This window comes from Zootermopsis nevadensis, unplaced genomic scaffold (genome assembly GCF_977971745.1).
Source record: "Zootermopsis nevadensis isolate Lab colony 2312 unplaced genomic scaffold, Znev_1.0 Znev_ptg000021l, whole genome shotgun sequence".
Taxonomy (NCBI): domain Eukaryota; kingdom Metazoa; phylum Arthropoda; class Insecta; order Blattodea; family Termopsidae; genus Zootermopsis; species Zootermopsis nevadensis.
The window spans coordinates 3,067,544-3,094,728 of record NW_028259153.1 but is presented as its reverse complement, the minus strand read 5'-3'; the positions used below and the strand labels follow the sequence as shown (position 1 = coordinate 3,094,728).

General features: G+C 38.6%; 1 protein-coding gene across 1 annotated transcript in view; it reads left to right on the top strand.

Annotated features, from left to right (window-relative positions):
* The first annotated feature begins 693 nt into the window (after positions 1–693).
* LOC110832116 (uncharacterized) overlaps positions 694–27,185 on the top strand; it is a 223,042-nt gene continuing 196,550 nt past the window's right edge. Inside the window, exon 1 of the mRNA XM_087353112.1 lies at positions 694–764. Within this exon, the coding sequence (XP_087209238.1) occupies positions 707–764 (58 nt within the window). The 5' untranslated portion in view covers positions 694–706. The remainder of the gene's footprint in view (positions 765–27,185) is intronic.

Sequence of the window (27,185 nt, the reverse complement as noted above, 5' to 3'; positions counted from 1 at the left end):
CTCTCCGGTAACTAACCCCTGTTAAAGCCGATAAGCAGCTCCCTCCGAGTCGAATGCCCATAACAGTTCCCTCTCATGGTAAAATGGGAAAACATGGAAGAAAGCTGCGTGTTGTCGTGACGTCCCAACACGTAAACAAATGCAGTGTTAAGTTGAAGACGGAAGAATTTTATATGAAATAACTGCTAATTTTACATATGAACTTGTTGTTTCAATTAAACCCTTTTAGGGGCTCAGCTCATTTAAATAATATTTCAAACAGCTGTTCTTGCCTCCATGAAGACACACAATATCATACTTAATAAATGAATTTTAATTACTTTTAGGAACATTCGTCTCTCTGTTCTGAAAATCAAATTAAATATTTTAACGTATTATATCAAAGACTATACAGCAGACTGTAAAAATACTTACCACTGTTAGAAGCTTGGTGGTTGGGAACATTGTCTTTTTTTACTGCCTGTGTGATTGGCTGGTCGTAATTCCTTCTGGAAATGCGTCGCTCAAGAAACTTAAATAATTCTTCGATGTTAAAAGTTGTTTGGTTATGCCCCTATGATTCATTAAATTTTGTATGTTAAAACTTTAACTTTTGTTAACATCTGTACGGTAGGCCTACACAGAAAATATTCGATGCACTGAATACAGTTTATTAAATCATTAATATGGACTGGTGTTTCTTATTGTTCGCAGGTGTGATGGGGATATGACAGCATCACCTTTGTTGCAGATATTTTCATCTTTTGAAAAAGAGAAAATCATGGGTAAGTGAACATAAGCATCGTGTACCTATAGAATTCTATGTTGCTGTTTATAAACTGAACGGAATGCAACATAGACCAATAGTTTAGTCTGCTTAATACCAATGTCCATTTTTAATACAATCAATCAAGTAATTAACAAACACCCCACGAAAATTCAACATTGCTAAACATCAAAGCCTGCATCTAGACACGAATCTGAACCAGTTCAATTCTCCTCCTATCCTCACAATCTGCTTAAGATCAATCTTAATTGCTTGCTTCCTCTAAATTCCCAGCTCTCCTGTTTTCCGGCCAAAGTTACTTAAGATTTTTCACTTATTCGCAAAATATTCCCGTTAACCTAAAAATATTACTCTGCTTTAAATACGAACGTTTGAAATACGATGTTCAATTTGTTATTTACGTTCTCGATGACGTATGGGCCCGCTATTACTGTTTTTCCGTGCTTAATATTTAACTGATTGCTTGAAATTAATAATTGCATATCTTGGCAATTATTGTGGGATTGAAGTGTTTTCTGTAATTACAACTAAAACCCGTATATTTACCGTCCAACGTTAGAAACATCTTTATCCGGGAAACTCTGTGTCCGAAATATATTGGATAAAACCAAGAAAACCTACATCTCTGTCAGGGCGTGTGTATTTTGTGTGTGTGTGTGTCTGTTCGTGTGTGTTCTCCTGTAATTTGTAATCGAAAATATTGGCATAGGTTTGCCAAATACGTATTAATGATATTATATGATTTTTATTTTAATTGTATCATCTTCAACACACAAAATAATTTAACAAAATTAAGAATTTCGATTGAACACAAAATGGATTGTGTGACAAAGATTTTTTCAAAAATATTTTCAGTGGAGAAGCTTTTTAAACTTGGCTAGACAAATAATATCCGAGGTATTTCTTGTGTATATTTGTCATATTTACATCAGACTTTAAAGAATCGGTATTGAATATGTGTCACAATTTCTGGAATAACGTTGCATTTATCTTCCATGGAACTGTTATATTGCATCGAAAAAATATAACCTACATTACGATCAAATACAACGTTTTGTATGTATCTTACTTTGTATCTGTTCCAAGTTATATCAGACAGCGGAATTTTAAGTAGATAAATATTATGATACAAACATCGTGTTTTTCACAACCATATCAAATAATGTTAGTGAGTAGGGAATATGTTTTCATAGTGGGTAGCACGGTTGTTAGCTGCTTGTGGGCTGCACTTGTATTCCTGGTGTGGAAGAAAGTCTTTCTCAATGACCACTAACCCGAGCTGTTCCCGGGTGTCTTTCGAAAGCTGAAACTGCACAGCCTCGCCGAGAAGGAGAGAATTCGAGGCGTTAGCCAAAGCTAAATGATCGGGCGAACGAGTCACTGACCAGTCCGGTGGGCATAAACCCAATTCTGCCGATGGAAGACAGCGATCTACCGGAAGGCTCGCCAAGCCACGACATTCAAAGTCAAAAGTTGGACTTCTCCGACTCGGACGGTTAGACGGAACGTGCCACTAGGTGCCATCTAGCCGGAAGATTATCCGGAGCCGGGTCTCTGACTGCTCAAGCAAAGGGCAATTATGCTTAAGACCCGTCTTTAAAACCATCGCCTCCACGGTCAAGCCGCGTCTAGCATCCGGCAACTCAGTTACACTGAGTTTGATTCTGCGTACGCCGGGGTATTGGCAAGGTGACCGGTGAATGCTAAGTTGGATTCCTCTCCGGAGGATGATGTAGGAAGGGATTACGAAAGAAACATGAGAAACAGTGACCAAAAACGTGATAAAATATTACGGAATAGAAATATAAGAAAGGCAAAACGACTGAGAGAAGACGAAAGATTCGGCTATGAAATATTTTAAGTACATTTTAACGGAATTTTTAATATATATTAAATCTTGTCCGTCTCATCACAATAATTCTTATTAAATATTAAAATATTACAATAATTAACATTTAAAATATTTAAAATATTAAATGATGTTCTTTATCGAAAAATGATGGTCTAATGTAAATCGAATATTTCGATAAAGAACATCATTTAATATTTTAAATATTTTAAATGTTAATTATTGTAATATTTTAATATTTAATAAGAATTATTGTGATTAGACGGACAAGATTTAAATAATATATATTTATTATATCACAATATGACGCAACTTTACCATCTTAGGAATTTTTAATATTGTTTTAGAATTTAAAACAATCTTTAAATATTCCTTCGCGATGTGTTAAGAAATATACCGAACTTTGGCTAGAAAGTTGGTATATTACCTAAAAGATATCTTTTGAACACGGTACAGAAAAATTGTGTAAAATTCTTAGAGCATAAACTGAGTAAATTGTATTTGGCAGTGGATTAGAAGGTAAGGTCAAATGCGATAATTACGATACCTAACTGCAATCAAATGTCCTAGTTCAGTATTCAAGTCCCACCACTGCAATAAAGTCGACCGACATAAAACACGCTCCTTCAGATTAAGGAAAAACCGGGTTTATAAATAAAATTGTGCGTTATCTGAGGTGACTCTACAGTAATTAGAAGAGCCGGTGAGACCTGCGTCACTGCTAACAGTTGACAGTCGTTTTCATAGGAAAGTCCGTGCTTATGGAGAAAGGCGAAGAAATTACCGCCAGCCATCAAAATATCTTTATGACTGTTGAGTTGAAGTGACATGAGGATGAAAGATTTAAATTAGAGGCAACTTTATTATAAACTTTGACAAAGTAATCACATAGTAGGCTGTATTCCATTACAATACAGTATTTTATGTTAGACCCTAAGAATTATTGTATCACCTTGTTCGATGCTCGCTTCAGTTTAAGCATTATCGGTCCGGATACGGTTACACATTTGTTTTTTAATATTAAGATATGTTATATTTTGTTAACCTGCATTATCAACACCCTGCCGCGTTCTTTAAGCATTCACTGGGATACCGGGAACGACCTTCTTCAAGTGCCTTGAGCATCTGCGGGTCTCAACTTTTCGTTGACTTTGATCTATAGACATTCGGTAGGACTCCTTGGATGAGGGATCGGCCCGTCGCAAGGCCTCTACCTGTACACAGGACAGCACAACACAGAATAACATTCATGGCTTGAGTGGGATTCGAACCCACGGTCCCAGTGACTGGTTCATACAACTGCTACCATACCCAACTGTGTTTTTATTGCCAATTTCACTAGTTTCTACACACACTATCAATAAAAATTGTTCACACATCATTATTGATTTCTGGTGCGTTCTATAAAATGGGACAGTTATGTTGAACGTGGAATTTTTTTACCATTCTAAAAACAACTGGTACAAATGATGGGAATACATTAGTTTAGGCCCGTAGAAACGTTCCACTGCTATCAGCTTTACTTTTCAGGTAAACAATTATCATATACACTTTCTTATTCTCCTTTACGCGTAAAAGAAAATTAAGGGAGTATGTAAATATCGGATAGCATACGCCTACGAAATATTCATATCAGAATATGTAAATATTTGTCAAACGTTTTAGAAGATGAAAGGAGGAACACACAGACAGAATAATAATATAAATGGCCTATTTTATTTCCTTAGGAATGACAAACGTCTTGAAAACTTTTACTGATCCACACGGCTTGTAGAATACTTTCTTTAAATGGGCCTCGAATGAGTTTCTTTCACTGGGCAAGCCATTTATTTTTAATTAAAACAAAGTAAACTGTATCTCAAATCTAAAACTTCTTGAAAATGGTGAAGAGTCAATTGAATAAAAATTTCCTTGGATATTATCCATCGTCTAGTAAAAATAAAACGTAAAAAGACGTTTCGGAGATGGGACTCTATCTCCGTCTTCAGGTTCTTACACAGTTGGGCCCACTAGATAGAGCTAATCCCCATCTCCGAAACGTCGTTTTACGTTTTATATTTACTAGACGATGGATAATATCCAAGTAAATTTTTATTCAATTAAACTGTATCTGACAAATTTTTTTAGATAAAACATGGTATATGGGTCGCAAAATTTGAACTTATATGTATACTACATACTCGTGTACAAGTTCCTCTTGCGGGGCGCTGTCAGCGTTAAAATAACTGTGACGATGTGATTTTTGAGGTTATGTCCTACAAAGATAAACTGACTAAATCAAAGTAATAACCTCTTCCGAAAAATGTAATAACAGATATAAAAATGCTACCCGGATGTGAGGGCAATAAACGTCTTCCTTCCTAACCACGTGGAAGATAAAACTTCCTTCCAGGGCATTTTCACCTAAAAACTTCTTCTCCTTACAGCATGGTTACTGAAATTCTCCAACCCCAGTTTACCTGAACCACGTCTTTCATATCCAATTCGCCTTCTACTGCTCTACACATGGACCCCTAAACCCCAAAACATGTTCATCCTGAAGAAGGTAACATAATTGTTTGACGAAACGTTGGAAATCTTTAACAGTTAACTCTGCTTGTCCCCGAAAGTGATAGTTAAAGACAAAAACTTTTCATTTCCTAACCAAGTCCGAGGTATGTAATTCTGGAGCGGAGATTTCTGGTGTTTTAATTTCGTAATTGGCAGGCAATGAATGGTCAACTTCAAATCAGCAAACAAAACCCTTCCAGTTAAGCAGTTGAATTCCACGGCCATTTCTAAGAACTAAGCAATGGGGAGAGGATAATATTAAAATTGTATTAAGGGAATGAGGCGCGAGTAAAAAAATAAATTGAACTCGCAAACCGTGGGGACCAATAATGGTCTTTGTGAACACGGTAATGAACATGTTCATATTTTAATATTTTCCGTCAAATCACAATTTTAATAAGATAATAAAATATAAAATATTTAAAATATCATTTCACGTTCCGTATCGAATGATCGATTTACAAATTGGAACGTCTCTTACGACATGTTTCGGTTATCTTTAACCGTCCTCAGGTACGGAACGTGAAATGATATTTAAAATATTTTATATTTTATTATCTTATTAAAATTGTGATTTGACGGAAAATATTAAAATATTAACCTAATTCACAATATGACGCAAATATACTACATTATGAACATGTTCATGATTTTTGATCAGCTTAGTAACTATCAGATTATCAATAAGTACATGTTACATGCTGCATGTACATACTTGAACACTATTACCTCAAAATTAACGACTATGTTCCCTAACCTACATGCAGACAGATCGACAGTCGAACCTTTTCTATCAGAGTTAGAACTCGTAGCGTCATTTTTCGTTCCAAAATTGCCAGATCATTTTTCTTGTCTTCATAAAACCGTCTCATACACGCATGTATCATTCTCAAACGTGTCTTTTTCTGTACGAGTAAATAAACTTGTCTTTGCCTCGTCGGAGTAATTTAGAAATACCATTGTGTATAGAATGACTAAAATGGCGAGGGATTTCTATGTAACATAAATTACGAAGTTTCTTTGGAGGGTTGTGTTAAGCCCCTATACACTGCAGTCATTAAGTTGCCTGAGAGAATATAAGTTCTTACCGTAGCCGTGCAACCCCTCTCCCGATAACCAGACTATGACTCTTTCCAGCAGGGGCCTCAGCTGCCCCTGAGATGACCTCTCAACTCCCTGGAGTTTGTTTCTCTCTGCTCTATAAACCTATGTGTGCTACTGCCCTTCTGGTCTCCCTTCCTGGCATCCATCTTCAGGAAGGACGCTCTAAGGTACGTCAGCCATGGTGCCTCAGTGTTACCAACATACTACTATTCCCTGTTGTTTGTTGATCTCACATTTTCGCCCTTTTTTCCCCACTATCAACTTTATACACGTTGAAACCAAATTTGCGCACAAGCTCTCCATAGTGTGATTCAATGTTAAAAAATAAACTGAAAATTTTGCGATTTGTACAGGAATGTAATACACGAGACATTGCCAACACCTACTGTAAGCTTCGGAGGCACACTGTCGTGAGGACTGAGTGGAAAGACTAGGTTATTTCATTGTCCATGTTATCTCTTCAGACGACCAAGTGATAGAACATATATTGCATAGCGATACAAATCGTGAATGAAATATATGTTACTGTACATAACATTTGGTGTGTTTAATGGTTTTTATCTAAAATGTTTATCTCAACATATATTCAAATATAAACGATGAGTTCCAAAAATTAACATACTTGGCGCAGATTTCCTCAACATTCTCTTGGTGCGGAAAAGATTCTAATGAGAGGAGAGAAATTGTTTTAAAAACTGGAATCAAAATAGAGAGGCCAATGGCCAGAGAACAATCTTCGAGAAGATGGTACTGTAGTTGGAAAAAATGTGTTAATTACATAAGCGTCTATTAATTGCGAGTATATGATATTTATTTTGAAATTTTTTTTGTATGAATTAACTGTTAACTTCATAAGTCACAATTTAATTAGATTTATAATTTTTTAGATGCTAGTTTGTACCCATAACAGGATCATTGGTTTCCTAATAGGGTCATTTAACCCCAACATTTATTTCACCTAAAAATCGATCATATCCCTTTATTTGCAATCCAAATCAAGAACATATCTCCGGAAGTTTCACCACTCCATTTAAGCAAGAACAATTTGACAGTTTTTCCAAAACTTAAGATACCCAAAATTGTTTCAGGTACCTTATATTTCATGAAATACTTTAGTTAACATTTACTAAAACCATACTTTAAATTAGAATTATTCATTTCAACTTACAACATCCTAATAATTTAAGTTAGTTCTCGATATAAATTATTATTTGAGGAAGACTTGGCCAGGTGACCCCAAGAAACAGAATTCGATAATTTCGTAGATGGCTGTCTTATGGATTGCAGCGCCGTGTATTCTGGCAGAAGTTTTCACCATCGTGGCGATCGCCCTGGTGATGGAGGTTGCAAGGACCTCTAAAATTTGCTAAACTTCTACCAGACAACACGGCACTACAACCCAGAAGACAGCCATCTTCGAATTCACCGCCGTAAAACCTCAGATCAATCACTTCCTTCATCGCGTTGAAAAAGAATGGTATTCCAGAGTAGGTCGCAGTGGTGATTCGATCCATACGAACCGGATATCAAAAATGAAGTTACCCGCCTAATTGAATCTATCCCTTAAGAGCCTCCTTAACAACAAGGAAAACTTTAAAATTGGTGCAGTATAAAATCACGAAATTCCTCATTGTAAAATTTTCCATTCCCTTGTTAATTTTTTTTTTCCAAACTGATCACATTTCACGCTCATACAAACTATCATACTGTACTGGGAGTTCATTACAAAAGAGGAAATCCATAGGCCCAAAGTTTTGAAACACAATAATAGATAAACGACTGTATTCACACGGTTTCGGATGCTGCATTCGATCAATGAGAATCCACTTTCAGTCTGCTAGCGGCAAGTTTCCACTGATCAGGTAGCCATCCATAGAGTTTGACCCAACAAGCATTACTCCGAATACTGCTGTCGAAAGTCTCACGATGACTACAGCCATTACAGAGGATCCATGCAAACAATCATCGTAGGACAGCGAAGATAATATCGATTCGAAATGGTCATGTCACTTCTCTACCAGTCAGCTACTTTGCATCAGTTTGCAGTGTCAAAGAAGGATATTTTATACAAATATTACAATATCTGTGTAACACCCAGAGCTTTAAAATATACTGAGAGGATGGACTGTATTGATGTGACAGTGGCGACTTCTTGTATAATAAACACTACAATATTCTTTGTGTTCGATAGTCGAAATGTGGTGTTGGAGAAGAATAGAGAAGATCAGGTGGACGGATCGAGTGACCAACGAAGAAGTATTGAGGAGAGTCAACGAGCAAAGAAGCATTCTGCAGGCGATTACACGAAGGAAAGCTAACTGGCTGGGACATATTATGAGAAGGAATGGGTTACTGAGTGATATCACCGAAGGCCAGGTTGAAGGAAAGAGAGGACTAGGAAGAAGATTGATACAGCTAACCGACGATCTGAAACAAGGAAAGAAGATGACGTTCCAGGAATTAAAGCGAGAAGCCGAGAATATGGACAACTGGAGAGCTCTTTTTGGGCAGAGCAATGGACCTGTCGTAAGACAGAACACTTAATAATAATAAAGAAGGATTCTTCCGTCGTAAAGCAGTCCTGCTTTATACGGTATAGTGTATAATGAAACTTTAATGGGGAGTGCGTTGTTAAGATTCGTTCATTTTACAATATTAATAATTTTTCTGCAATTTACATATTTATTAGATGTCAGGAAACTGACCCATTAGTAATAAATTTTTAGACACTTTTGTATGCGTTTGTTTCAGAGATTAGAAAGTAATTTCTCAGACTCTCAAACAGAAAAAATTACCTTCAATAGAAAACAAGTCGGAGATCACAGGCTGGGAAAACTCAGTGCCTAGCTATAGGTTGGATAACCAGAGTTCTATCCCCCACAGGGTCATGAAATTTTATTTTCGTCACACACTTATCTTCTTTTGTAATAGTTAAGATGACGGAAGCTTGAAGCTGATATCTCCATGTAGTGCAGAATCTTATCTCTATTCGCCGTAAATCTTCAGGTTATAGCTCTTAATTACAGAGACATCGTTAACTCTATAGGAGACAGCTTTAATTTCGTATACATAAATGCACTAAACGTTCAGCGTTATCTTTATCTTATCACCGAACAATTACTCTGTGACATTAAGAATAATTAAACTATTATATGCAAGGTATTCTCTTGTTGGCTGCGATGATGTCCCTAAATCTTGTGATACAAGTTGGTTGCCTAGTGATTCTTATTATCATAATGAGAGTCAACTTTTTATATTCAGCAACAAAGAAACATCCATTAAGTTAATTAAATAACTGAAGTTCTGTTACTCGTTGGAGGTTTGTTTTAATGAATACACAGTTAACCTTATTGGCTATGTTCTGTTTTTATGAGAAAACCTTTCATGGCCAATGAAATCTAGATTACATCTTTGCCGAGACTTTAACACAGGAGTCACCTTTGAACTGAGCCGGAAGTGTAAAATATTGGACACGCAGAAACTTGTCGTTTTTCCTATTAAGTTAAAATATGCCAGTGCCTTCTTCCACACTGTCTTTGTAGATGTAACCGTGAGGTCGAGGAAAATGTGATGAGTACTTACCCCCATTTCATTACATCAAGTCACGTCTTTCCGGAAAGTAAGGGGCAGAGAGAGTGTGAATGAGTAATTTCTTCTGACACTCGCCCTTTCTACAAGCCCAGTACATTAATAGGAAAGAGTCCAAAGTCATCGACGTCCGAATGTTTCGAAACTTCGCCACCAGCGGTCTCATTTCTGGCGTTATATTACAAGTGTTAAAGGATTTCGTGTGCAGTCATATTCGTCCTTTAATAAATCTTTAAATACTCGAGCAGCCGAAACGAAATGATAAACTTTGAACAAATACACATTCAAATTATCACTATTTTAATATTGTTTTCCAAAGGAATTTAAAATACGAGGCGCGTCCCAAAAGTAAGTTTCCCACTCGTCCCACAGCTAGCAAACCTTATATTGCGCGAAGCGACTGTGCGTACGTGATAGAGCAATGACGTAGCATGGCGCATGCACTAACGGTACTTCTCGCGTTCTCACAGTAGCATCGTTGCAGCTGTTGAAGATGGAGGTTCTTATTCCAGCTCCCGCCGACTGTGAAGTGCGGTCAGTGATAACGCTAGGCCGCACACGGCTCGACGGACAGCAAGTCTCGTGCAGGAGTTCAGCTGGGAGGTGTTTAATCATTCACCCTACAGCCCGGACCTCGCTCCCAGTGATTTCCATCTTTTCCTACACCTCAAGAAATTCCTGTCCGGTCAGCGTCAGCGTTTTGAGAATGACAGAGAGGCGGAGATGGTTGTCACACAGTGGTTCCAATCCCAGGCGGCAGACTTCTACGACACAGGTATTAAAAGTTGGTCCCACGGTATGACAAATGTCTCAATTCCGGTGGCGAATATGTTGAAAAATAGCTGGACACTTGCTGTATCTGTTGCAATAAATATTTCCATGAAATTGGGTTTTGTTTCTGTAAACGGCCCCAGGGAAACTTACTTTGTAGACCAGCCTCGTATTTGGCTTTAGACATGGTCATCTGATATTCTGACCTTCATAACGGATTTTTAGAAAAATTGCTCAAGCTAATCTAAATAATATTCAAATAATATTAGCATTTCACACTGAATGTAAAGTTAATCTTCTCGTCTCGACACACGTCGATCTCCACTGCTAACTCCTACGACCCGAAATACTCATCCCGCCGTTCACCTCCTGCTCACATTCCTCTGCTCGTTAGCGCAGTCGTTCATATTATTTTTGGTTTTGCAAGAAAAATGCACGATAGACTTTTGATTAAATTTCAGTTCCCATAAATTCCCTAATGGTGGAGGCATTAATACCTCTGAAACATCAGTAAGCCTCTGTCAAACTGCTCGGTGCAACATTCAAAAAGTCAGCCATCTTCATCAGCTGTCTCTTTTTCGTATTTCCTACGTGTTTTTTCAAGTCTTGTTCTGATACTGTGTTGAATAATGTTTTATCAACTATCTGTTTTGTTCATATGTGAACCGTAATCTTAATATTTTCCCTTTGCATTAATCTTCACGATTCTCTGACCTTTTGTATTAGGGGTGGTCCTACTCTGCGTTCGTTAAGTTTTCCGCTACTTTTGTTAGATCTGTCAGGTCCAGAAGAATTTTTTATCCGAAAATATCGTTTTCAAGAGCAAATTTGTATCCTGCTGAATATTAGTTATATAACACATATTTCGTGTGTAATCCGTATCGAATTATGAGTGCTAAACAGCGTCACGGCAAATACTGTAATCGATTCCTTCAGATATCTTCCCACATTCACCCTGAAAATGACAATTGCAGTGTTTACAATTACGTCGACTCGGCTCACACTCATAAGCCAAAGTTACACATCGAATTTCTGACGCAAAAATCTATGGAGAAGTATTTCCAAAATTATTTTACTTCACGTCAGATGGTGTGGCAGGAGCTCGTAATTGGACTTTCCCATAAGGCATTTTACGCTTACACCAAAGCGCTAAGTTTGCCTAATAAATTTAAAATGAAATTTCGTGTTTAGAATTGTCTTCTGTTTCAGTAGTAACGAATTTTTCTTTCATACGATGACCGACGGTGGTCTAGCGGTTAGAACGCTGGCCTTGTAATCCTGGGGTCTCGGGTTCGATTCCCGGCGGTGCCCGAATTTATAACTTGTGTTGGGCAAGGCCGTGGTCTAGGCAACACGGAGTTTTCCTCCGTGGCATCCCAACAATTACTCCATTCACACACAGAAGAAGGCAATGGCAAACCACTTCTGGATCATCTGCCAAGAACGTATATGAACAGGTCCCAGTCCGAGAAAGGGATGGAAGGATCCTGTTCATATGGACCTGTCGTCAGACAGAACACTACAAATAAAATAACAAAAATAAACGTAGCCAAAACATAATGCAAGGCAAATGAATGTTCCCTCAACTGCTAATAGAATGTTATGAAATTGTTCCACAAATACGACCTCTCCACAAGTTCGCCCACGTTAACACTTAACTAGCTGTGGTGTATAGAGCCTCATTAGACCCGCATCATAACAATTATCCGTCTATTATCCAATTTCTAATAATCTTTGGCCGCGTGCCATTACACTGCATTGTAAAAGCCTAATATAGAGTTAATTATTTCGAGAGAATTTCGCTTCAAATACTGAATCTAGTTCGGAGCTGTGTGTAGGTTACTCAATAGAAATACAGACCAGCCAACAACACACTAGCGACAGCGGCGGGATGAAATAACAAATTGAATTACATCATTAGCCTACAGAACAGTCAGTTACGAGCGAAACAATTCGGACCTTAGATTCAAGATTCTTCAGAATGTATTCAGCTGAAAGAGTGAAGTTTGAAACAAAGTTCAGCTTTAAAGTGTGTACCGTTCACGATATATCGTTAGGATATTTAAATAAAGATCTATGTACATGTAGAACGAGTTAGATAATTGAGAAATGCATACATTTCAGCTAGAAGTTCAAAGATCCACGTGTAGGTGAGAGTATAATTTTAAAATGGTGCTTAACTAACACGTGAGTGATTATGTGGGATCAATTTTCTCAGTGGACCCAAATTGGCGGGCTGTTATGCGATAAAGTACCTTCATGTTTCAATAAAAATCTTACAATTAGATATTAACTTATTGCTAGCGGCTTTGCTGCTCTGTTATCAATCAGTATAGAGACTGACTACGGGCTAGACGATTGGGTTTCGATCCTCGACGTGGGCAGAGGAATTTCCTCTAGCCTCTGCGTCCAGACCGGCTCTGGGACCCACCCAGCCGCCTGTCCAATGGGTACCGGGAGTCCTTTCCACCGGGGTAAAACTCGGCCGGAGCGTGATGCTGACCGCTCACCCCCCCCATCTAGTGTCGAGGTTGAGAATTAGTACGAGCTATAGCTTATCTCCACCCAAGTGGCTATAAGGCTTTACTAAGGCTTTATTACGGAAGGCTGTGGGTTCGGATCCAGATTAGAGCACCGGCTGTTTTAGATTTGTCATGTCTTTCCTCGGTTTATGATGTGAATTCCGAGGTAGTAACTTCTTTTCGGCAAGTACCTAGTCCTAACAAATTTTAAAATATTTCGGTTTGTTTTTTTAAAGTGCTACAGTCTTAAAAATTAAGATGTTTAGTCGTCACAATGTAATTTCTTTGTTAAAAATTTAGCATTGATTTTACTTCCGGTCAGCTGTAGTTTAGATGCATCTTTCCGGTATGGCTACAACAGTTACTTTAATTCGTCTTACAACGCCAACATTTCAGAGTTACGTATTCTTCTAAATACTCTTTTAATATATCTTCAGTAAAAGTCACAGTTTTCGAATGATGGAATGGTTAATGTATAATGAGGAAATGATAAGGCATGAAGGTGTCGTCCTTAATTTAAGTAACTACTGTCTGTAAATTTGCCTTGTGGGACGCTGTTCTACGAAAAAGTTCAGGATAGCCAGTCTTCGACCTCCTAAATACGAAGTAGGAGTTCTTAGTCACTTGGTCGATTTGTAACTAGAAACCTAACCTAACAAGTAACAGTGTTTGTAGTAAACTCTGAGCAGTTTTATCCCTTAGATTAAGGCAGCTAATGCAGACAGATTGGCTTCTGGGATTAGAGATAAGGTTGTCTTTCGACCAAGCACAGAGCCTTGAAGACGTGTGAGGCACGCGAAGGTGAATACATTCTTTATCTCCCCATTTGCAGGGGTCAGAGGTCAACTTCTCGCCATAAAAGAAGGCACGTTGCCTGCTATAAGATATAAAGTGGGCCACGATTTTCTTCGGACGTGACGATGAAGGGACTGTCTAGTTACGAAAAACTCATAATTTTCTTTGTCATTTACAAGCCGACTACTGACAAATGCTGGAAGTGCATTGTCCGTTACTAGTGAGACTGTACTTGTGGTGTCATATTTCTGAACACACCCACTCATCGTCCTTGCATTTCCATCGCGAATTCGAGACGTTCATTATGTAGCCTGACTTTCTAACCAGCTACTACGCCAAGAAATGCTCATTCCCGATATGTAAATGTCTGTTCTTGTAAAGGACATAGTTTAGTCAGAATCGTGACTAAACTACGGGCCGGAGATCGGGTTTCGTGTCCCGACAGGGACAGAGCCTTTTATCTTCCGCACCAATTGTACATGGCTCTCAAGGCCCCTCCCCACCTGTTTCCACGTCATTTGTATCAGGGGTAAAGCTCCCAGAGCGTGAAGCAGACACATTCACCTTTATCAATTGCCGACGTTAAGAATGTCTGGAACATTATAATCTAAGTCTGTTTGTGTAATTTATTGGGAGGAAATTAAGAAACACAAAGGTGTTGTAGTCGTGTTTATACCAACTTTGAATAAAATCTGCCATTTTGGTTTAATATTTATCAGGAGTGATAGACGAACAAGATTTTGTCGTGTTTCGTAAAAGGCCTCAGTATCTTGAAGAGAGGAATGTTCCCGTGCGCTGTTCCTTGTCAGAAGCGCCAGCAGTTTTTGAGTTGAAGTGACATTCGTTGTGAACACTTATCTCCGTCTGCATAAAAGATGTTGTTTGATCTAACACTGGATCCATAAGTTTATTTACACATGCGTTAGTCATTTGTTGACCTCCACTGACACGTTCTAGTGTGTATATAGATAAGCTAAACCATATGCACAGCCCGCCATCATTTGTGATGTCATCCTCACAGCATCCCGCGAGTATTTCTGGTACTAGCAGCGTCGTTCTTGTGTTAATTTATTAGAAACTTTTACATTCATCTGCTGCTTGAAAGTTTTAAATGTTCGTGCGTTCTTATCAGACCTCACGCTCATAAACGTTGCGTTCATGGTCTCCTTAAAGGTATTTTGTTTAGATGTCCACCTGTATAAAATTTTACAACTCACGTCAGCGGATATTACAACCCAGAAGACAGTCATCTTCAGTCTCTAAGTGGTTTCCGAATCGCAAATCTGTTAGCATTTAATTCACTTTCACCGTAACAGGAGACAGTCTCTTGCATGAAGAACCTGAGAACGCGCCCTGCCATGGTTACAAAGGAACTCTGAAGCTAAAACCTCACCCCCATCTACAACAGAGGTCACGAACGAGTGGACAGACCTCCACTTCTCCGTACGTCTTTATGACATAAAATCTCTGTACTTTATATGATGAATACGGTTATTTGGCGTTTACTAATAATCAAAGCTTGTACGCGTGTATCGTGAACATCGGATAAGTCAGTTAGTAAAATGACTGGCTATTGACTTCCATCCCCAGAATGGGCAAAGAATGTTCTGTGTGCTTTTGTGTCCAAAATACCTCTGGAATCGGAACCTAGGTCTCATTCCAACACTGTAAAGCGTTGAGATTAAGAATATATGGAGCTTTACCTCCATTCTAACATAAATTTTCATGGCGTGATGCTTAAGCGAGAGGACAGACTAGCATTGCCTTTGCATATAGACGTACCCGTGAAGACTGGTTAAGGACGGTATCGCACTAGGATGCCATGGCAGCGACACCAACAGCGATGCCATGGCGTCCAGCTGCCAGAAAAAGACGCCAGACAAGCTGCCAGCTTTCGACGCCAGTCGAGCGAACAGATGGATCAACGTTATGAGATCACGAAATGAAGGGCTATTAGCAAGGAGAAATGTTCACTTTTATCACTTTTGAGAAAATGAGATTTACCTTTATCAAAACTACATACCTGGAGTGAATTTCAATTCTGTAACAAAGAAATAAGTAAAAAAAAATTCTCCATACACACACTTTGCACGTCCATACCATTATTGAATTTGAAATATTTCAGTTCTTGCAAATCACATGTAATATTACATGAACAAACTTTATTTAATAAAACATTATAAAAGCAGGTTTCTTCTTAATTCACATTATTTGTGATATATAGATAGATATATAGATTGCTAAACAAAGAAACTTATAAATCAAGTTGCCATATTGGAAAGCGGCCCCACAAATAAAGCCATAGGAACACTTCTTAGCTAATTCTTTCTTTTCTACTGTAAATAAATCTCCTCCAAATATTTCCACAAGTTCTACTCAGTTTCTTCTTTTCAAGTCCCGGTTTGCGTATTCAATAGCAGATGAATCCCATAATGATGGTCGGGACTGAATTTCAATTATCAATCTTTCGGTGTCGAAATTATCCACGTTTGGAAGAAACAGAAATACACACAAGCACATTCACGCACGGACGTCAATGGACTGGCCAGACTGTCATGTGATGTTGATTTGGCCTTGGCAGCGATGCCAGTAGCATTTGAACTTGGCATCTTGGTTGGCAGCGATGCCAAGTTGGAAGCGCTGCCAGACGGATGCCAGGTGCGATTATGACTACTAAATTAATGCATTGAGTTTGGCCGAGATGCTGGCAGCTGCGCCATGGCCTCCTAGTGCGACACCGCCCTAAGAGGTGCTCACGCGCGTCGGGTGTAGAGACTGAATAAACCCACGACAGTAAAGCAATGGACCTGCACTGCACATACACACTTGAACAGACCTCATACACAGCGACACAGCAGGAGATACGCCTGTAGGCCTAACACCTCCCCACAGTCGGACTACTGATTTTAACATTTATTTCTGCGATTTGAAAGAGTGAATCAAACGCGAATCATATTCAAGTTACTGAAGTCTGGTTCGATTGACGTAACAGGAGAGAAATTTAATAAAACCTATCCTCCCCACCCCTAAGAGCTATGAAATTATATCAATAACTCAGCGACGTCTTGAGATTTTCAGATTAAATTCGAAGGATCAACTCGACCGTGTAACTATACAGTATTGCAACTTCTATACATGTCTTATCGATTCTTATGGAACCGCAAACTGCGAATCTAGTCTCTGAAATGTTGCGTCAATGATCCAGTGTATGACACAGGAACATCTTCGGGGCTTAGTTCAGTTGTGGCGCTTCAAAATTGCGAGTTCTTCAGTTAAAATACAGATGTTCCTGGTGAAACATTCGGCTAATGTCAGGAGAACTGAACACTCCCCTGGGATCAAATAACATTCTACCTAATGTTGTGTATTAGCGTGAAATTTTATCTCGCTACTTGAGATAGAGAACAGTGCAGATGGAGTACCTGCACAGTGAGTACCCTGCTAATGTTCAGTTATCACCATTGAATATTAAGCCATCAAATCGAAGGAGAGGAGATGGAGATCGACGGGGCATGTAGCACGCACAAGGGATGAGAAATTTACATATAACTACAATAGAAGAGAAAATGTCACTGATTCAGGCATACCTGGGAGGATATTAAAATAGTTAAAATTTTATAAAAGTATTCTACCTGTTGTTTTGTATGGGTGCGAAACATGGTCTCTCACTCTGAGGGAGGAACACAGATTGCAGGTGTTTGAGAATCGGGTGTTGAGGAGGATATTTGGGCCTAGGAGAGAAGACGACGGGGCGTGGAGAAAACTGCATAATGACGAGCTTAAAAATCTGTACTGCTCCCCCAGTATTGTCAGGGTGATTAAGTCGAGAAGAATGAGATGGGCTGGGCATGTAGCGCGCGTGGATGGGACAAGAGGTGTGTACCGGGTATTGGTTGGGAAGCCTAAGGGGAAGAGACCTCTGGAGAGACCTAGACGTAGATGGGAGGATAATTTCAGGCGGGATCTATGGGAGATAGGAGCTGAAGGAGACTGAAATTTGTTGGCCCAGGACAGGGTCCGGTGGAGGGCTTTGGTTAATTCGGTGATGAACCTTCGGGTTCGCTAAGCCATCTGGTTGGTTGGGTCCACTATTTGGGAAGCCTGAGGGGAAGAGACTGCTGGGGAGACCTAGACGTAGATGGGAGGATAATCTTAGGCGGGATCTATGGGAGATAGGAGTTGAAGGAGACTGGATTTTGCTGGCCCAGGACAGGGTCCGGTGGAGGGCTTTGGTTAATTCGGTGATGAACCTTCGGGTTCGCTAAGCCATCTGGTTGGTTGGGTCTACTATTTGGGAAACCTGAGGGGAAGAGACCACTGGGGAGACCTAGACGTAGATGGGAGGATAATCTTAGGCGGGATCTATGGGAGATAGGAGTTGAAGGAGACTGGATTTTGCTGGCCCAGGACAGAGTCCGGTGGAGGGCTTTGGTTAATTCGGTGATGAACCTTCGGGTTCCGTAAGCCATCTGGTTGGTTGGGTCCACTATTTGGGAAGCCTGAGGGGAAGAGACCACTGGGGAGACCTAGACGTAGATGGGAGGATAATCTTAGGCGGGATCTATGGGAGATAGGAGTTGAAGGAGACTGGATTTTGCTGGCCCAGGACAGGGTCCGGTGGAGGGCTTTTGTTAGTTCGGTGATGAACCCTCGGGTTTTGTAAGCCATCTAGTTTGTTAGTTAGTTAGTTAATAAAATGAGCATTTGGAAGTGGATTGAGTTAATATAATTTTGGTACTATCCTTTGAACACTCATATTCAGTAAAATGCAGGATTGTGTTGGTCAGCTGAGTCACAAGGACTCTTCTCCGTGACATTTATTGTAACTGTGGAATAAACGTAGACCTATTAAAATGTCCATATATGTTTTTCACCCTCTCATTCTGATGCCATTATTCAAGAATAAAAATAAATGAAACGAAACGTAGTCTATCGATGTCAGTGTAAGTCTACCGTCTGCTGTTTAACCATTGCAAGATGATAGCTTGCCCTTCATTAGACCTAATACCAGTTGCAATAACACGGAATTCTGTAGACTGTGAAGCCGACCGAGTCCGGCGTCTTCCTCCGTTGTGTGACTGCTATACCAGGAACAGTAGACATCGCCCTGTGCACAGAAACACATCACTTTGCACCAGTCTGTTGGCACCTTGATAGCATCCTTGCCATAAATTTCAAATTAATTTCCTCTCCTTTCTAGTCCCTTTCCTTTCACTGTTTGTTGTGTAATTCACTTCTGTGGCGCGCACACGAACAGAATATCAATTTGGATGTTCTTGTGTTGGTTTTTGTCGAAAACTGTTTCTCGTTTTCGGAAAACAAACTTGAGGCAGTAAGAGAATTCCGAGGAACGGAAGAAGATTTCTCAGGAGAGCGTCATCCCTTCTTCCTCGTGAGATCACCCTTCGTTCATGTTATTGTCATGATAGGGTGGAACGGATATGGTTAGAGGAGGGTGCAGTAGGGGGTTGGTATTGTACTTAAGGGTAAGCAGACACACAACAAAGCAGGAAAAGGATGTGCGGTGCAGTCGGTATCATGACAAAACTGCTTCGTGGATTTCGGGATGTTTCAAGCCGTTTGAATTCTGGGTTTAGAAATCACTAAGCGAGTCATTTGCCGCGTTTTACCAACAACAGTTCTCTGTTTTGCTAAATTACTTAGCTGTATTTGCCGAAATGGTAATGTACAGTTTTATTTACAGTAATTTTCAATGTTTTTACTCATAATTAGTTCCGTAGTCATTAGTTATTTTGGAGCTACAGTAAATTTAAGGAATTCTTGTCGCCGTTCAGATTAAAAATCTTTAATATTCACGCAAAACTATAATTTTGTCTGTTTTGTATTGTGTCAAACCTGATCTCTCACGTTAAGGGGAAAACACAGACCGAGATTGTTCGAGAACAAGTTTCTTAGAAAAATATTTGGACCTAAGAGAGATGAAGTCACAGGAGACGGAAAAATAATTCACACTGAGGAGCTTCCATAGTCTGTACTCTTCACAAAACTTGAATGAGGTCATAATATCAAGATGGGCCAGATGGACATAGCACGTATCGCGCTTAAGAGAGATTAGAACTACATCAAAAGTTTTAGTTAGAAAACCTAAATTGAATAGACCACTCTGAAGACCTAGACTTAGATAGAGAAGTTTTCACGGCGGTGAGTCTGAAGATCGCTGTCTTCTGAGTTGTTCAGCCGTGTAGTCTCGTAGAAGTCAGGGCCTGAAGATCGAGACAGAAGGACCTCTGAAACGTCGGTAAGCTTCCACCGGTGTCTGGCGTTCAGGTTTTTCTCCCTTGACGAATTAGGCGGTAACCCAAAGTATTTCATCTCCAACACAAGAACTCCTTCACGCTGCTGATGATTCACTGCTTTAAATCTTCACTCGTGTAATTCAACTGTTTTCTCGCCAGATCATCACAGACAGACACTTCTGGGTCCCGAAATATTATAATCATTCGTGGCAATATTGTCATATTCGGTACTTCCTTGTCACGAGACGCATTCCCATGTACCTGCTACATCACTCAGGACACGGAATCTTCTTATAAACACCGCACACACAACAAACAACCCTCTGTCCACTTCTACTGAACGTAAATAACATAGCAAGTGGTAGGTGTGTACATGGCACTGTAAAGATAAGTTTAACAAGGGCTTTAAATCGATCTTGGGGGAGGGGAATCTCAAGAACGTGTAAATTCAACAATTTTCACTCTTAATAAGCCATTGTAACCGACGTTTTATGGGAGATTCCGTATTTTAAAACAATCATCATATCATTCATATCATATCATAATTTTGATATCTGATAAACATCTGACTAAAAGTTGCATTTAAGAAATTATATTTAAGTTTATATAATTTTATACACCTGAAGATGGTTCTTTTAGAACTGAAACATGTCGTGGGAAAAAGTGATGCTCTAATGTAAATCGAACATTTCGATAGAGAAGATCATTTTAAATATTTAAATGTTAATTTTAGTATTATTTTAATATTTAATAGGAATTTTATTGTGATTAGACTGACAAGATTTAAACAAATAAACAAATCATCATATATTTTGATTACGTAATAATCAATGAATTCACTGATTATTTAGTCCGTACGCCAGTGATCAATCCATCAACGCAGTAGCAGCCAACAATCTTCAGTGAAGGATACGTCCATGTTTCTTGGCATATAACAGTCTACACGCCACTGACCAATAGGCTAAGCATTGCAGCAGTCGTCATGTAACTTCGGAAGTCTGTAGCAAACAATGGATTCGCTGCATGAAGCATTCAGAGGATCCGTTGCCCTCATTGCTGCCTTAGCCATTGAAATCCGCTCATACGAAGCACCAACATCAGAAATCTCATCTTCCCTCCGTTTCCCTTAAGGTCCTTCCAACCTTCGTCTCCTCACATCTATGCAGAATCCTTGTTGAAATTACTGACCATTTCCCCAACCTATTTCCTCTTCCATGCGTTTGCTTTTCTGTTTGCAAAGTTCAAGTCTTGCTGTCTGAGCATTTCCTCGAATGTTCGCCCCCTTTCTCCTGTTTCAACTCCTGAGGCAAAGTTGCGTCCACAAACACTGCTTTGCGAATCACTACATCTTAAGGCGTAATGTAACTGTTTCTGAAACGCGTAGTCTTCTAACAATAGTTAGGACTGCTCGCACAGACGTCAGGGTCTGTGGATATTGCTGGAAATAAATTTAGCTAGTAACAGGTGAGCAGAGACCAAAGTTCCTTGTATTTTCTCCCTGGATGTCGCCAGTCTGAGATGCGATATGACTCCAATAATCCTTCATTCCTAAAACCCTGATAATAACGACATACAAAGATAGAACTCTTTTCGCCTTTTGTATGTGTGTAACACACTGTCTTCTGCTTCGCGGGAAAAATGTTCATTACAAGGTTTCAAAAAGCAAAATGCTGATAAGGAAATATTTGGCACTGTTAGGATGGTAACATCTGGTAGTCTACAGCAGTGGTATTCAACCTTTTTTTGTTCGCTTACCCCCAGCTATAATTTCTTTTCAAATTTGTACCCTAAAGTTGTTGGTGTATAATTCAAGTTATACATAGTATATAATCTACATATAAAATAAATTAAATAAATTACATTACTGATTATTCAGTGTTTATCATAAAATAATACAATTTTTTTTAAATTTCACGTAACCCCTAAGATGTCTTCGCGTACCCCCGGGGGTACGCGTACCCCAGGTTGAATACCACTGGTCTACAGCGTCTTGGACTTGTAGCGAGGATTTTATGGATTTTCAATTGCACGTCTGTTGGAAACCACGCCCTTGGAAGACCAAGAATAAATTCTGTTCCAAATTTATATTTGTAGGTTACTCAAATACAATGTATAAGTAGCTGAGAATATATAACATCAAAAGACGGGATGATTAATCACAAATTAATTTGTAAAGGATATGGAAGGAATCGGTCATAGCCTAAATAAAAATACCGTCCCGGCATTGTCTGGAGCGACTGAGAAAATCCACAACGAGCCTCAGTTAGTGTATCTTGCTTTTGTAGTAGAAGAGTTTAATTTGTCCTGGTTTTTTTTCGACAATAAGATGTCTCTGATGTTTTATTATTTCAAGTTTAAAATATGTAATTACAGTATCTGATGACCTTTAGTTCCTCATATTGAACTTTATTTCACTTTCTTTCTATAATACAACAAGTATTATTTGATCTGATCTGTCCATGGAAACATTATTATTGCACTCATAAAGACCAGAGATTTTATAAAAATATTTTTGCATTCAGTGATTCAATGCGCACACTCAGGACGATGCGTGGCGTTCTGATACACTTCTTCGGAGACCTTCGTGCGTCTCCGGATGAATTCGAATAGATTCGGATAGATCCAGCATAATCTCAGTTACCACAGATGCAGGTGTTTTCCAGTTTAGTGTAAAGTGTTTTACATAATTCCTCGAATGTTTGGTCAGCCAGCAGCTATAACAACATTAATCAGCGGAAACAACGAACTTAATCTATTACTGAGCTGAACACATACTTGTTTTCATTTCATCGACGAGTCCATGTATGCCTTAATACAGAAGCAGTTAATCCACGCCACACAGACTGCAAACACTAAGGAAGGCGACTGTTTGTTATTAATGTTATCCCCAAGTGAGGGTCTGGATAAGATTTGAATTTAATTAACACTTGATATCGTTTATTATTCGTGTTACTGTACCACTGACTCTTGGTTTCGCAAATACCTTAACGCCGTTCTGACTTGTTTGTCTTACGAAGAGACACTGGACAGGTTCAGACCGCATCATCACGCCGATGTATCCTTCCTCCTGCCCCTTGCAACCAGTTCAGACTTTGCATTCGTAATCTTGTCAGCTCCACAGGGCTCTCTCTTTGGCGAAACAACGAACGGGGTTCAACGTTGAATCTTCCACATAGTCGTCTGACGTCTTGGAAATGCTTCTTTGCATTCGGTAACAAAAAAATACTGCATAAGCCAGTCTTAAGAAGCTTACAGTCACTCATCAGGTCACCAAATCCCTCACATTTATGGAATAAAATTATTTATTACTGAGTTCATAAGAACTTGCACTATACCTTATCTTCAGTCAGTTGAATCCACGCTACATCTTACCATCTTACGCCTTCAAAATTCTACTTAACATCATCCACTATCCATGTCTTTGTACCCAAAGTGATTTTGTAACTTTCTTTCAGGTGTTCCAACGAAAATAATGAAAACATTTCTCACTTCTCCCGCAGGTATGCCTATAACCAAAATTTTCTATATATTGTGCATTCACTCTTGTTGGCTAGCACAAAATAAGTGGCCGGCATAGCTCTTAAAGTTTTTCATTCCATATTGCTACAATATTTTATTTATAGTTTTATTAAGACAATTTATGGAACACTTTTAGCTACTTTTGGGCGACATCATGCTCTAAATATTTGTTTTATTACATAAACTGACTATAAAAATAATTCGTTTAGTTCAGTGGTATTCAACCCCAGATATAATTTCTCTTCAACTTGTAGCCCCCAAAGTTGTTGGTGTATAATTCAAGTTATACATAGTATATAATCTATATCTAAAATAAATTAAATAAATTACATTACTCATTATTCAGTATTTATCACAAAATAATATATTTTTTTAATATTTCACGTAACCCCTAAGATGTCTTCGCGTACCCCCAGATATAATTTCTCTTCAACTTTGTACCCCCAAATTTGTTGGTGCATAATTCAAGTTATACATAGTATATAATTTACATCTAAAATAAATTAAATAAATTACATTACTCATTATTCAGTATTTATCACAAAATAATATATTTTTTTAATATTTCACGTAACCCCTAAGATGTCTTCGCGTACCCCCAGATATAATTTTTCTTCAACTTTGTACCCCCAAATTTGTTGGTGCATAATTCAAGTTATACATAGTATATAATCTACATCTAAAATAAATTAAATAAATTACATTACTCATTATTCAGTATTTATCACAAAATAATATTTTTTTTAATATTTCACGTACTCCCTAAGATATCTTCGCGTACCCCAAGTTGATTACCACTGGTTTAGTTTACTGCAGTTCATTTATACGTAGCCTATATAAGTACAACTTCAGATCTGTTACAGTAAATTCTGACACTTTACCAAGAATTAAAACTGTCCTTCTGAAGACCGCCATCTTCAAACTTGCAGCCGTGAGAACCTCACATCTCACTTGTCTTCTGATATTGCTCCAGAAATATAAATTTTGCGTCACTTAACTTGTGTTTCTTGATAGTAACAAATCGGCAGCTCAGATATCTAATGTGTTAAAGTGACTGACTATAGCACAAACACGGTTTCTTCACTACTTTATCGAGAATGGCCGTGGGGCCCATGACTCGTCTTGTGCGGTGGTTTCTGGAATTCTTTCCCGAGCTGTAAAGCTAACTACTCTCCTCCAAAGTTAAGGATACGCGGAGATATACTTCCACGCCCCCACACGTCTCTATGGTGTACTGACATATTTACCTTTCAGTATGTACCAAAAAAACTAGAGAAGTGAGTTCATAAGTTACTGCACACACTCCGCTTAGAAAAATAGGCCAACAGTAACTGTATCATTCCGTAGCCTACTTCAAACACGAAAACACCAAGCTCGAGGCTACAATTGAAATCCAAGTTTCGTCAAAGTAAACATCACATTGAAACTGTTAACATCACGAAATACATAATTTAAAAAAAATGCAGAAACTCACATTTTAATATGTCAAATTGACGAAAATATACCCACATATACAAATCTTATCAATAATTCTGCACTCTTTAGAGTTGTAATAAACGTTTTATCCTTTATGCTCGCACATCTGATGGATAAGTATTTCTGATGACGTGCTTAAAATGGCGAGCAGGATATCAGCTTTGGCCACACAGTAACCAGGACACAAACTCCTGCGAATTCTTCCTTTGGTGTTGCATTGAACATGTAATCCATAAAGGACAAATTCACATTAACATTCTTTGTCTTCAGATATGTATATATTACAATTATACGAATGTTAAATCTTTTATTCAAACTTTCAAACGTGTATCATTTTGTGTGCAACTCTGGAATTTATATCAGACTGAGCGGTCTGGTAAGCCATTAGACATACCATTTATTTTTAATAGTTTCATTCTGTTTCTGCCTTTGGAATGCCGTCTTCGAATAAAAATACGGGCTGAAACTATTGAATGATTTATTTTAATTTTGAATTCTGTTGTAGAAAAATTCGGTCTCTTCGACAGTACGGAACACCCTGACAACCACGTCTTTCTAATGCAGGTAAAGTTTCTTTTTCAGTCTGTGTTTACCTGATTCCAAATCCTATTCATGATAATATTCTCATTTCATTCGGTGCTGGAAATCTAGGTATACAAAAAGTTAAATTATCTTACATAACGTTTAACATGTCATCAGCGAAAGAAATTTGAAATTAAAAAAAAATTATGCTCCTGTGATTTTATTAACATAATTTTATTATGAAAGTAAATTTAGTCCAATAATTAAATCGATATAATATCCTCTTCACATGTTCACGGTTCTCGTAAGTTATCAAAGGATCTATAACATTTAATTTTCCGAATTCGTCACTAGATCTTAAATGTTATATATGAATATACTAACAGTTCCTTCGAGTATTTATTATTTAATTTTTTCCGTCTTTAGCGTCTAACAAAACATTTATCGTGACATACTTGAAATCCTCCTCGACATATTTCTATCCTCGGGGCCGTCATCTGGTAGGCCTACATGTTGCAACTCTCGCATCTGGCATTCTTAACGTCACAATAATTTTCAGTGGCCCACTTTAAATATTTCTTCAATGGATAAAACATGTAATCCTACTACTGAAGATTAAACACGTGGCTGAATTGGGGGGCGTGGTACTTATATAAATTTTGAATGTAGTGTCACAAGAGTGTCCGCTTTGTGCTTGTGATTAGGTTAATGCCTACGTGACCCTAATATCCTCCACCTAACTATATCAACATCACACACCTTAATGTGCCTTTAAGCATTCCATAGGCAAGGAGGTCACGTTAATGTATGAAAACACATCGTTTACATTCGTGACCATTTTGTCGTGAGATGAATATATCCATATGATGCTCTGAAGACGTATTTTATATTGAACTGGATAACAAGTTGTTTATTTTATTATTATTATGTAGTGTTCTGTCTGACGACAGGTCCATATGAACAGGATCCTTCCATCCTTTTCTCGGACTGGGACCTGTTCATATACGTTCTTGGCAGATGATCCAGAAGTTGTTTGCCATTGCCTTCTTCTGTGTGTGAATGGAGTAATTGTTGGGATGCCACGGAGAAACCGGGGAAGCCCCGGAGGAAAACTCCGTGATACCTTGACCACGGCCTTGCCCAACACAAGTTATAAATTCGGGAGGAAATTAAGGAAGAAAGGAAAACGAAAGAATGGTACAGGATTTAGACACCTCCATTTGTGAAGTGTTGCTTTTCTGTTCAACCTTGTTCATACCTGTATACTGTTCCTTAAATCCACCACTGTCCATGAGGGATTTGATGAAAGCAATAGAGGGGAGAATATCCTCCCCTTACGTCGACATAGCACACCCCCATTTACTGTAGTTCCATAATATCCCATTCATTTATTCATGCTTTGCCTTGCCATCAGTAATTCGAAATAACAGAACGCAGAAGGCTTCCGAGGACTTAATATTATGATG